Here is an 11,278-nt window from a genome sequence, read left to right as displayed (position 1 = left end):
GCATGATGATTAGTACCATCATTAAGTGGAGTATATGTAAGTGAATTAGTAATCAAATTAATATGACAGTCCTTGGAATTTTATTTTGCGTATATTCATAAAATGGACGTGCTTTACCAAAAAAAAAAAGAAGGATGTGAATTGTAGTCGAAGGGTCATTTGTAGATATAAGATTCGCTACATGCTATTTTTGCAAATATATATATATGCACGAGTAGAAAAAAGGTAATATAAATATAAAACTCGAGTCCAAAGTCATACTCTTTTGCTTTTTAAATTAAAATTGTTTTTGGGTACGGCTAGAAAATTATAAATTTCAAAATGTCTGTGCGAATCGTATTCTTCTATCCGTGCTAATTTATTAAAGGTAATAAAAAATACACAAAGATTTTAATATGGTATCTTATATATATATATATATATAACGAAAAATTGTAAAAATATAAAACCCTACAAGACAATTAATATTTTGTTTAAGTGGGGAAAGAAAGTATAACTCATGCCGCTGCCTTTAGCTGCCATTTATCTGCTTTATCTTTTCCTTGATCCTATTTTTTTTTGGTAAATTATCTTGATCCTATTTAATCTTTAATATTTTTTTTCACAATATCTATTCAATTAACTTTTAGATTTTAGGCTAACAATTGCCTAGAAAGCCATGTAATCTCTAACTCATATATTATATATTATTCAATTGCTTAAAAAATTAAGTCAAATTAATTTTAAATCAGATATTGGAATATAATTATATATTATATATTATTCAATTTTATTAGATTTGATTGTATGTAATCAAAATCAAATGTAATTAACTTTAAATATCTCTAAATTTAGAGAATATCAAATTCATCCATAAGTTTAAAAACATTTATTTCCATAGCCAATTAGTTAAAATAAACCCAAATTTAATAAAAAAAAAATTAATCACATTCTTGTTGTTATTTTCACGCGGAGAAAGTGACACATAAATGATATAAAATGAAGACGGTTAATTGTTTTACAGGGTTTTCAAAAAATAATAAAAAAAGAAATTAGAGCTCTTTTGAGCTCATCGACGATGGTGGACACGTGGCACCGTCAAAAGCTGTCCCTCCTTTTTATCTTTCCCTTTCGCCTTAGCCCTCAAATGGGTTTTCCTCCACAGAGAGAGAGAGAGAGGGGCGCGCACAGCTTTCGGTCTCCACAGTGAAGAAACGACGAAAATGGCATGAATGCGATGATGACCATGATTCTATAGTTACCAATTCGTTAGGGTTTTTGGAATCCGAATCGACGAGCAATTTCCGCCATAGCCAGATCTTCTCACAGGTGTTTATAATGGCGTCGTCTCCGTTCTCTTCGCTGCAACACTGCGACGGCGCAGGAGGAGGCGGGGTTGCTGTAATGGCGAATCCATTGAATGCGGTGGACTCTTACTCTTCTTCTTCGGCTTCGGGTTCTGGATCCCCTCTTAGTGTTTCCGCCGCGCTCGACTCACCGATCCTCATCTTCCTTTTCTTCCACAAAGCCATTAGAGCCGAGCTCGATGGGCTTCACAGAGCCGCCATGGCTTTTGCCACCAGTGAGGAGTATGAAAATAGCGGAGACGTGATCAAGTCTCTGTTGGAGAGGTACCATTTCCTCTGCGGTGTGTACAAGCACCACAGCAATGCTGAAGATGAGGTAGTTTCCCATTTTTCTTCTGTCTATTCGGTCTCCATATCTGCTTATCATCTAGGTGGGCTTTCATGTTGTCTTCCATGGCTGTGATCACGTTCGTGTCTATGTGCATGCAAAGGAAAATAAAATTTGGGCTTCACTTCTTTAGTCCCTAGCAATCTCGACAGGGATGAATCTGTTCTGTTTCCTACAGTGTGTTATTCGAGTTGTCTGGAACCATGTTTTTGATACTTGCACAGCTGAGTTGCAACTGTGTGGTGTGTGATTAATGATACCATCCATCATCTTCCCTAATTTTTTGGTTGAAAATGGGTGAAACGATTGACATAAACAGATAAGCATTGAGTTTTTTCTTATTTTCCATGTTTTTACTTCGGCAACTATAGGTTATATTTCCGGCACTCGATATGCGTGTGAAGAACGTGGCACGGACATACTCCCTTGAACATGAGGGAGAAAGTGTGCTTTTTGATCATTTGTTTGAGTTGCTAAATTCAAATATGCAAAACGAAGAGAGTTACCGGAGAGAGTTAGCATCTCGCATGGGAGCTCTTCATACTTCGATTAGCCAGCATTTGTCCAAGGAAGAGGAGCAGGTGTTTCCATTACTCATCGAGAAGTTCTCCTACGATGAGCAAGCATCGCTAGTATGGCAGTTTCTCTGTAGTATTCCTGTCAACATGATGGCCGAATTTTTGCCATGGCTTGCTAGATCGTTGTCCTCTGATGAATATCAGAATATGCACAAGTGCTTGTGCAAGATAGTTCCAGAAGAGAAACTTCTCCAACAGGTAATTACCGTTCTTGTTGTTTTTTTTGTTAAAGTACCGTTCTTGTTGTTTTACAATTTCTTTTTTTTTTTTTCCTGATCTCCATTTTCTCCTGAAAGAAATTCTGAATCCAAGCTTTGTTACTTGAAGGTTATTTTCAGCTGGATGGAGGGGGCACAAGATTGCCATACTTGCAAACATTGTGTGGTCACACAGAATGTTTCAGTGGATAATGTATCAAGGAAAACAATGGAGAATTGCTCATGTGAATCTTCCAGGTTGGGTAAAAGGAAACATATCGAGTTAGACAAAAACCCTGCTAATTCTACTCTGTCCTGCCCAATTGATGAAATACTTCTTTGGCACAATGCAATGAATAAGGAGTTGAACGATATAGTGAAGGCAGCTAGAGAGATTCAACTTTCAGGAGAGTTTTCTGACCTTTCTGAACTCAATAAGAGACTGCATTTCATTGCGGATATTTGTATCTTTCACAGGTATTATTTATTATTTCTATCTTGCTGTGATATGATTCTTCGTTATCCCTTCAAACATGAGAGAATTTGGAACACTGTTCAATGTGAGACTGCAGTTATTACTGCAAATTGTGTAAGATTAGAAGATTAATGAGGTATGAGTATTCTGATGCATGCACACATGCCCTTTATAACTTAATAGGCTATGAAACAAGAGCTTCTACTTCGTATTGCAGCATTGCTGAGGACAAAGTTATATTCCCTGCTGTGGATGAAGAACTCTCTTTTGCCAAGGAACATGCCGAAGAAGAACTTCGGTTTGACAAGCTCAGGCTCCTAATTGAAAGTGTTCAGAGTACTGGAACCCATTCTTCGTCTGATGTGTTCTACACTGAATTGTGTGCACATGCTGATCAAATAATGAATAACATACAGAAGCATTTCTGTGATGAGGAAATTCAGGTGAGTGCAATCCTATGATGCTGGAACAAAAAATGTGCATTACTTCCTTAAGTGCCATCTATCGAATCAATTTGAGGTTATTGCTAACTCTTCCCACCGTCATAAATTTGTCGTTTTTCAGGTACTTCCTCTTGCACGAAAACATTTTAGTCCTGAAAGGCAGCGGGAACTTCTGTATCAAAGTCTATGTGTGATGCCATTGAAATTAATTGAATGTGTGCTACCATGGTTGGTAGGGACCTTAAGTGAAGACGAAGCTAAATCTTTTCTTCATAACATGTACTTAGCAGGTTATGCTAATCTTGTTTATCTTTTCTTTTACTGTTTTGCATCTTAAGAAATGCTTTGGAGCCCTATTAACGTTTTTGTTTAAGATTTTGTTTGTTCTAACTTCTATTGTTCTCTGGAACAGCTCCGGCATCGGACTCAGCACTGGTTAGACTCTTTTCTGGTTGGGCATGTAAAGGTCGTTCCGGTAATGCCTGTTTGTCTTCCAGTGCATTAGGCTGTTGTTCTGCAAAAATGTTTACTGGAAACAAAGAAGATAATAGTTGTACATCCTGTGCTTGCCATAGTCAAGTTTTTAATGGGGAAGCAGCTTTTCCGATCAAAGCAGATGAAATAGATGATGACACACGGCCTGTAAGACATAGAGACCCATCACTGGGAGATGCACTAGGAGAGGAAAATGGGAGAAAGTTATTTTGCGGGAATCAAGCTTGCTGTGTGCCAGGGTTAGGTGTAAGCAGAACTTATCTGGGAACTATTTCTCTCGCCACTGCAAAATCAATGCGCTCTCTATCTTTCAGTCTCACTGCTCCTCTCAACTCCAGTCTTTTTAAGGAGATGGATCTCATATCCAGTGACACTGGTAATACATCACGACCTATCGATAATATATTTAAATTCCACAAAGCCATACGCAAAGACTTGGAATATTTAGATGCTGAATCAGGAAAGCTCAGTGATGGAGACGAGACATTCCTTAGACAGTTTACAGGTAGGTTCCGACTTTTATGGGGTTTATATCGGGCTCATAGCAATGCTGAGGACGATATTGTGTTCCCAGCATTGGAATCTAAGGAGACGCTCCACAATGTTAGCCACTCCTACACTCTTGATCATAAGCAGGAGGAGCAATTATTCGAAGATATTTCATCTGCGCTTTCTGATCTAAAGAAATTGCATGAAGGCTTGAGCAGTCCAAATTCTTTAGATTCTTCAAATCAAAGTGATATTATCAGGAAGACAAATGAGAAAGCTACACAACTTCAGGGAATGTGCAAGTCCATCAGAGTAACACTAGATCACCATGTTTTCAGGGAAGAATGTGAACTGTGGCCATTGTTTGATAAACATTTTTCTGTCGAGGAGCAAGAGAAAATTGTTGGTCGAATCATTGGGACAACTGGTGCGGAGGTGCTTCAGTCAATGCTGCCTTGGGTTACTTCTGCTTTGACTCAGGAGGAGCAAAACGAAATGATGGAGACATGGAAGCAAGCTGCTAAAAATACAATGTTTAGTGAGTGGCTTAACGAGTGGTGGGAGGGAGCCGAAACCACTCCTAATACAGTGACACCTGGTAGTTGCGTATCGTTAGGTCAGTCAACTGATTTTCATATTATCTTGTTAGTCGCATGTTGAATAAGAATCGAGGGTTTGACCCCTTCTACTTTATACTGTCTTGTTTTTGTGTGCAGACCTCCAGGAAAAGGTGGATCATAGTGATCAAACGTTTAAACCCGGATGGAAAGATATATTCAGGATGAACCAAAATGAGCTTGAAGCGGAGATCAGAAAAGTTTCAAGGGATCCGTCCCTCGACCCTAGAAGAAAAGATTACCTTGTTCAAAATCTTATGACCAGGTTGGTGGTGCCCGATGTCTTGTGGATTGAATTGCAGTGTCTGCCTTTGATGATACTTCTCAGCTCAGCCAACCCCTTATTGCAGTCGCTGGATAGCTGCACAGCAGAAGGCCCCTCAAACAGGAACCGGAGATGGTTCAAATGATGACCCACTTGATCGTTCTCCTTCATTCCGTGATCCCAATATGCAGGTGTTTGGATGTGAACATTATAAGCGGAATTGCAAACTCGTTGCTGCTTGCTGTGGGAAGCTATACACATGCAGGTTTTGCCATGACAACGTCAGTGATCATTCAATGGACAGGTAAATGCGAATGTGTTGTGTATGCTTGGTGTAGATTAGTGTTGCCCTGGGAAGATTTAATCATTTCGAGTTCTTGCAGGAAAGCTACAACTGAGATGATGTGCATGAAATGCATGAAAATTCAACCCGTCGGTCCAGTATGCATGACACCGTCGTGTGGTGGGCTCTCAATGGCGAAATACTATTGCAGCATCTGCAAGTTTTTCGACGATGAAAGGTAGGCAGTATTTCTTCTATATTGTTGTCAGATTTTTGTAAAACCGAGTCGAGATCTCTGTTTGGAACATTTACACTTAGAAGCTTGAGAATATCTTAGGTTTATGTAAAACCCTAAATTACATGCATTTCAAATGTGTTAGGGATGTATATCATTGTCCATTCTGCAATCTATGCCGCGTTGGAAGAGGACTGGGTGTTGATTTCTTCCACTGCATGAAATGCAATAGCTGCTTGTCGATAAAACTGGTGGACCATAAATGCCGAGAGAAAGGCCTGGAGACTAACTGTCCTATCTGTTGTGATTTTCTTTTCACATCGAGCTTATCCGTGAGAGCTCTCCCCTGTGGCCATTTCATGCACTCGGCTTGCTTCCAGGTCAATCTTTCTATCTTCTTTCCGATTTCCGATATCTTCTCTCTGTCAGTTATATTTACCAATGGCATTTTTTCTTTTGTTTCAGGCATACACATGCAGCCATTACACATGCCCGATCTGTAGCAAGTCCATGGGAGACATGGCGGTAAGAAAAGAAAACCCTATTTCCTCGACGATTAAGAGGAAGATCTACATCTTTCTCTCCTCAATTTCCCATTTCCATACAGAATCTACTACCGCCTTTTCTTGTACGGGAAGTTTCAAACCTTAGTTAATAGTTATGTCCTAACAACTTGTGATGCCACGATGTTGGTGGTACAATCAGGTATACTTTGGCATGCTTGATGCTCTTTTGGCTTCTGAAGAACTACCAGAAGAATACAGAGACCGTTTTCAGGTGAGATTCACCGTCGTCGTTATCATCATTATCCGATCGATCTATATTAGTCAGTCTGATTTTTGTCATATATATTTTTTTTGTTGTGTTGATGTCTAAAGGAAATGCTATGCAACGATTGTGAGAGGAAGGGGAGGTCACGGTTTCATTGGCTATACCACAAATGCAGCTCCTGTGGATCGTATAATACTCGAGTTATCAAGAGTTAAGATTCATCAAACCGGTTTCTGCTTTTTTTTTTTTTTTTTGATTCGTGAAAAGATGTTCTTTTGGTCTTTGTAAGCCATGCCACTTTTGGTCTCAATACAGTGTTATAATTAATTTTCAGACTAGTTTAGCTTTAGAGAGAGTGTTGTTTGTTGCCATAAACTTTGTCCGATCACTTGGTTAAGATATATACTTAGTGGATCTATAACCCTTTTCTCTGTTTCTGTAGGCAAAATACAATTAGAAATAGTCACTAGTATAATTGATCTAAAACAAACTATTGAAATTTCTGTGGATGTTTTGCACGATTAATTAGAGAGAAATCGTATGTAAATATAATTTACAGCATTTTGCATCAATTGTACTGAATATAGTTATAGTTATAAAAAAAAAATTTGAAAATGAGTGAAATTATATTCGGTAATCAAGATATTAGTGTATTAATGGAATGAAAAACTAAAGATAGTTATGTGGATTAAATTATATTTAATGAGTAAAAACAGTGGTCTAAATGTAAATATCTTCATAAAAAAGGGTCAACTTTGAGACAGCGAGTGGATTATGGATTAGTCAAACCCTTAAATCTCCACAAACACACTAACTTATACCAAACCGCGACGACGAAGATGCCACCATTAGAGGACCTGCCTCCGACCGAAGCTCTAGAGATCGACAACGGTCTCGCTTTGGTCCCCCGCGTGAAGCTCACTCTCACAATCTACCCAGTCGTTCCGTCCGTCTCGAAGCCCATCGACGAATGGCAGCTCAAACGAGCCTTGATCGATTTCCTCAAGACCTCCTTCGTCCCAGCCGTGACGGTTCCGGAGGAAGATATCGTAGTCCGGCGACACAAGGACCTGAAGAAGCGGAAACGTGAGGAACCCGTTGCAAATGGGTTACTATTCGTTCGCGAGTTAGGGTTTCTGAAGAGGAAGAAGAAGACGGCGAGTGGTGATGGCGGGGAAGATGTAGTGGGTTTGGAGAAGAAGTTTCTGGAGTGGAGGAAGCGTTTGGTGGAGAAGATGGATGACATTGAGCTCAACCTTGAAGGGGTTAAGTACAAGCTTAGTGTTACACTTCCTGTGTCTGAGGATTTCGAGAGGTTGAAGAAGGATTGGGAGGAATTCTACGCTTTTGGGAATTCGGGTTCGTTGAATTTTAGGGTTTAGTTTGTGATTTCAGGATATATGATGTGATTATACATGAAAGAGATAGAGATTTTTACTGGCATTTTCTTTGCAGGATATTCAAGGGATGGGAGGCGAGAACCCGATACGATTATAGTCAGAGGGGTTCCATCGAGATGGTTCGCAGAGCCAAGGGTTTCTTCAAAGCCTTCCATGTTGGTTACACATACAATCTTCTCTACCTTTGGCAAAATAAGGTATAAATTCATTATCCTTGATGTCAAGTTTGATTTAGTTTTGAATAAGGTTGTCCGAAAGGTTCTTTTGCTTGCTCGATAGTGAAATTGCCCGAAAGGTTCTCAGCTGTACATTCTCATTTGTTGTCTCTGATATATGTTGACAGTAAATTTATGTGGTATGTTGCGTTAACTCATCCTCTATAGGAATCTTAATGTTGCCGAGGATGGCGATCTAGGTAAGGATGCAGAAGAGGACAATGGGGATCTTGCATCGGGTCTTCACTGCAAGATTGTGGTTCAGTTCGAGAATTACCGAGATTTTTTGAATACCATAAAGGCTTTTTGTGGCCGTTCAATGCAAAAGGTTACGTTCTTTCCGTTAGCCCGATATCATGATCATTTGATGTTGCCTTAGATACAAAATATCTTAATAGTCTGGGAAGATATGGTAATAATATAGGATGCTTTTCTAATGTTTTCACCATGGTAAACTGCTGCGTAAGACAAATCGTTGAGAAAGTTATGATCTTTTTTGGAGAATTTCTGGAACCTATGCTACTAGCCGGTGCTGCATTATCCAAGCATAGGTTGCGGGTATATGAGTGTTGATTTCTTGAGATTGTTTTGTTGTTCGTGCAGGAAGGTTCTCGGTTAAAGGCAGATTATGAGGTAACATGGGATAGGGACAATTATTTCAGAAACTCGAGAAACCAGACGGTAGAGAAGTCTGATCCAGGAGACAGCCGATACAGGAGCGAGGCGTTCAGGCGCAAACCCTTCTTCTCCGACCACAATGTGGACGATACACGCAGAAAGAGATTCAGGGTATAGACTATATCAACCTTATTTCGCGTATGCTTTTTAAGCTTAATCAATCCAATCTTTTTTTTTGTCTCATTTGAAGTGAAGATGTTGCGTATGTTTATATTCTGTTAATGTGCAGGACTAGAATATCGGCATCATCCATGTTGTTCTTGACCTTTATGGCTCCAACGGGGGGGGAGAGAGAGAGAGAGAGAGAGAGCTTTTGCTTTCTGGGTTTGATTCATGGTCATGAACTCTTTAGCCAAAGCAGACGTTTTTATTTTTGGCAAATATCTCTGTTAACTAAAAAAAATTCTATTGGTTTTTAATTTGAAAAAGCGACATGATGCAAGGAATTCATATCGCAATCGTGTTAGGAGACGCTCTTTTCGCATCAGGCTTGTGCCTCACTAGTTGTACTTGCTTATATCGCAAGCAACCAAAGAATCTCATTACTTGCAACGTGAAGGAACTCTCTCGCCTCCTCTAGCCTAAAACCCTACAGGACTTTGGCATGATTGCTTGTGTCACACGCAACAAAAGACAATTACCAGAGAGGGACTTTCCCGTATCAAAAATTCCTCTGGACATCAGAGCAAATGTCACGAAGAACATGCGAAGAGATGGGTTGCTCTCTAATGCGTGACAACAGGACAGATATCTGCTCAGTCGCAATCTCTAATCTCTCTTTCGATTTGGATGACTCTGAAACCAGTGTCGAAACCAGATTCTGCAGAAACTGGACTCTTCCCACTTGATCATCCTGATTGTTGTGACGGAATGTCTTGCCGAAACCCGCGCTTATCCTGCGCCAACGGAGGGGAAGATACCTGTCCGGGATCTGGAAACAGTTCCCCGTCGACAGAACCCGAAGGGCATGGCGGCAGAGAATCCCCGAGAACTCGAAGTGTTGGCAGCTGCAACTTACGATGCCTTCCTGCGGGACCCAGTAGACTTTCCGGCCACCATCGAGTTTAGTGTGGTGTCTCACGAGATAACACCCATCTTCCATCTGGAATGACGCGTAATGGGCCGCCAGAACGAGTTGTTCTTGGAGCTTGGAGAAGGCGAAAGGCGTGAGAACCGAGGCTGCATGAGATTCCATTGGAGCCCCGGTTTTGAGGCTGATGTTTTGGAGATTCTGCTGCATCGTTTGTTGTTCCGCCGCTTGATCTTTGAAATCCACCGCAACAGCAACCTGAATTCATCGCAAACTTGGATTACTAAATTTGTATATTTATATGGGATTTTCCCTAAATATTTAGTTCAGGCTGAGATTGTGAAAAGATTTTATACATAAACCAAATACGAAGAGCGTGAGATTAACATACTTGTTCCACAAAGTGTGCAAGCCGGGTTTGTGCGCTAAGGAACCTCTGAATGAAAGCATTAATCGCCTTTGATCGTCCAGACAACGTCATCCCAGCTAGAAAATGGCTTCTCAAGTAGGGTAAAGCCCACAAAGGACGCGAGGCAAACAGGTTGTTTATATGCCTGTTTGTGTGCAGCCCGAAAGAATCCACCATATCCCTCCATCCCAACTCGAAATCCTCGACCGTTTCCAGATTGTATAGCCGAAAGAACTCAGCTTTCCAATCGTTGTAGCGTTCTCCAAGAACAGCATTAAACCAAGACGGAAACTTTCCAACGATCATCCATATGCAAAGCGCGTGTTTAGTCGACGGCATCTCTGCAGCCACGGCTTCCTTGATACACATATTATGATCCGTTAACATTGTTTGAGGCGCCTTCCCGTTCATGAACCTAACAAACGCCTTTCATATACAAATCAAAGATTAACAAAAATGTCAGAACAGATGCAAAATGGTGAGACGTTTTCGGAGAGAAGCATCTCCAAGTAAATAAAGGCACTTTCTTTCCATCTAAACGAGCAAGAAAAAAGAATTAAATCAGAAAGAAAAAACAGATACATCCGATGATTTGTTTTGTTACCTTCAGTGCCCATGACCACGATCTCAAATTTTCTTCTCGTAGAAGCACACACCCGAAGAAGCAAGGCATACCATAGTTATTGATTCCGACCCATATTCCAAGTGGCATCTCGACTGCACTTAGGCGATGTGTCGTATCGAATACTACAGCATCTCCAAAGATCTCGTATGACTGAACGGAAGAAGCATATGACCAGGCAATGTTCTCTAGCTTATCATTTGCATCTAACGTAAACTCAAATCTAAAGTTCGGGTCTTTCTCCTTGATGCTCTGGCACATCCTTAGTAAATCTATGCTCTCGTCCTCAGGATCAAGTTTCCTGAACGACTGAAGCAAATTCCTCACATCCTTTTCAGTGAACGGTAAGAAGCCCGGCTCAACACACTTCTCGAGCTCCATAAGCCTCATCATCTGCTGAAC

The 11,278-nt window shown here is 40.4% G+C and overlaps 3 protein-coding genes across 3 annotated transcripts in view; 2 read left to right on the top strand and 1 right to left on the bottom strand.

Moving 5' to 3' along the window:
* Window positions 1-1,135: 1,135 nt before the first annotated feature.
* LOC104816755 lies at window positions 1,136-6,943 on the top strand. Its single transcript, XM_010545701.2, has 13 exons — window positions 1,136-1,662; window positions 2,046-2,450; window positions 2,580-2,926; window positions 3,142-3,367; window positions 3,489-3,657; window positions 3,780-4,967; window positions 5,068-5,233; window positions 5,319-5,537; window positions 5,617-5,754; window positions 5,897-6,131; window positions 6,217-6,276; window positions 6,457-6,528; window positions 6,630-6,943. Exons 1-13 carry the CDS (start codon window positions 1,318-1,320, stop codon window positions 6,735-6,737), a joined length of 3,678 nt encoding a protein of 1,225 aa, XP_010544003.1. The 5' UTR covers window positions 1,136-1,317; the 3' UTR covers window positions 6,738-6,943.
* A 382-nt stretch (window positions 6,944-7,325) lies between these two features.
* On the top strand, window positions 7,326-9,265 carry LOC104816754. Its single transcript, XM_010545700.2, has 5 exons — window positions 7,326-7,881; window positions 7,978-8,119; window positions 8,306-8,465; window positions 8,741-8,926; window positions 9,045-9,265. Exons 1-5 carry the CDS (start codon window positions 7,362-7,364, stop codon window positions 9,048-9,050), a joined length of 1,014 nt encoding a protein of 337 aa, XP_010544002.1. The 5' UTR covers window positions 7,326-7,361; the 3' UTR covers window positions 9,051-9,265.
* Window positions 9,266-9,316: 51 nt separating this feature from the next.
* Window positions 9,317-11,278, bottom strand: part of LOC104816753 (protein FAR1-RELATED SEQUENCE 11) — a 3,825-nt gene continuing 1,863 nt past the window's right edge. Inside the window, exons 2-4 of the mRNA XM_010545695.1 lie at window positions 10,859-11,278; window positions 10,237-10,680; window positions 9,317-10,103 (exon numbers count right to left, since the gene is read on the bottom strand). Coding sequence (XP_010543997.1) covers window positions 9,477-10,103; window positions 10,237-10,680; window positions 10,859-11,278 — 1,491 coding nt within the window. The 3' untranslated portion in view covers window positions 9,317-9,476. The remainder of the gene's footprint in view (window positions 10,104-10,236; window positions 10,681-10,858) is intronic.

Source organism: Tarenaya hassleriana, unplaced genomic scaffold (assembly GCF_000463585.1).
Source record: "Tarenaya hassleriana unplaced genomic scaffold, ASM46358v1 Cleome26, whole genome shotgun sequence".
NCBI classification, from domain to species: Eukaryota; Viridiplantae; Streptophyta; class Magnoliopsida; order Brassicales; family Cleomaceae; genus Tarenaya; species Tarenaya hassleriana.
This window is presented reverse-complemented; position numbering and strand designations above follow the sequence as displayed.

What these genes read in the sequence shown, in the direction of transcription:
- LOC104816755 (XM_010545701.2), top strand. Translation starts at nt 1,318, where the DNA reads ATGGCGTCGTCTCCGTTCTCTTCGCTGCAACACTGCGACGGCGCAGGA. An exon ending in TGGTAGTTGCGTATCGTTAG is followed by an intron (nt 4,968 to 5,067) that starts GTCAGTCAACTG and finishes TTTTGTGTGCAG; the next exon opens with ACCTCCAGGAAAAGGTGGAT. An exon ending in AATACAGAGACCGTTTTCAG is followed by an intron (nt 6,529 to 6,629) that starts GTGAGATTCACC and finishes TGATGTCTAAAG; the next exon opens with GAAATGCTATGCAACGATTG.
- LOC104816754 (XM_010545700.2), top strand. Translation starts at nt 7,362, where the DNA reads ATGCCACCATTAGAGGACCTGCCTCCGACCGAAGCTCTAGAGATCGAC. An exon ending in CTACGCTTTTGGGAATTCGG is followed by an intron (nt 7,882 to 7,977) that starts GTTCGTTGAATT and finishes TTTTCTTTGCAG; the next exon opens with GATATTCAAGGGATGGGAGG. An exon ending in GTGGCCGTTCAATGCAAAAG is followed by an intron (nt 8,466 to 8,740) that starts GTTACGTTCTTT and finishes TTGTTCGTGCAG; the next exon opens with GAAGGTTCTCGGTTAAAGGC.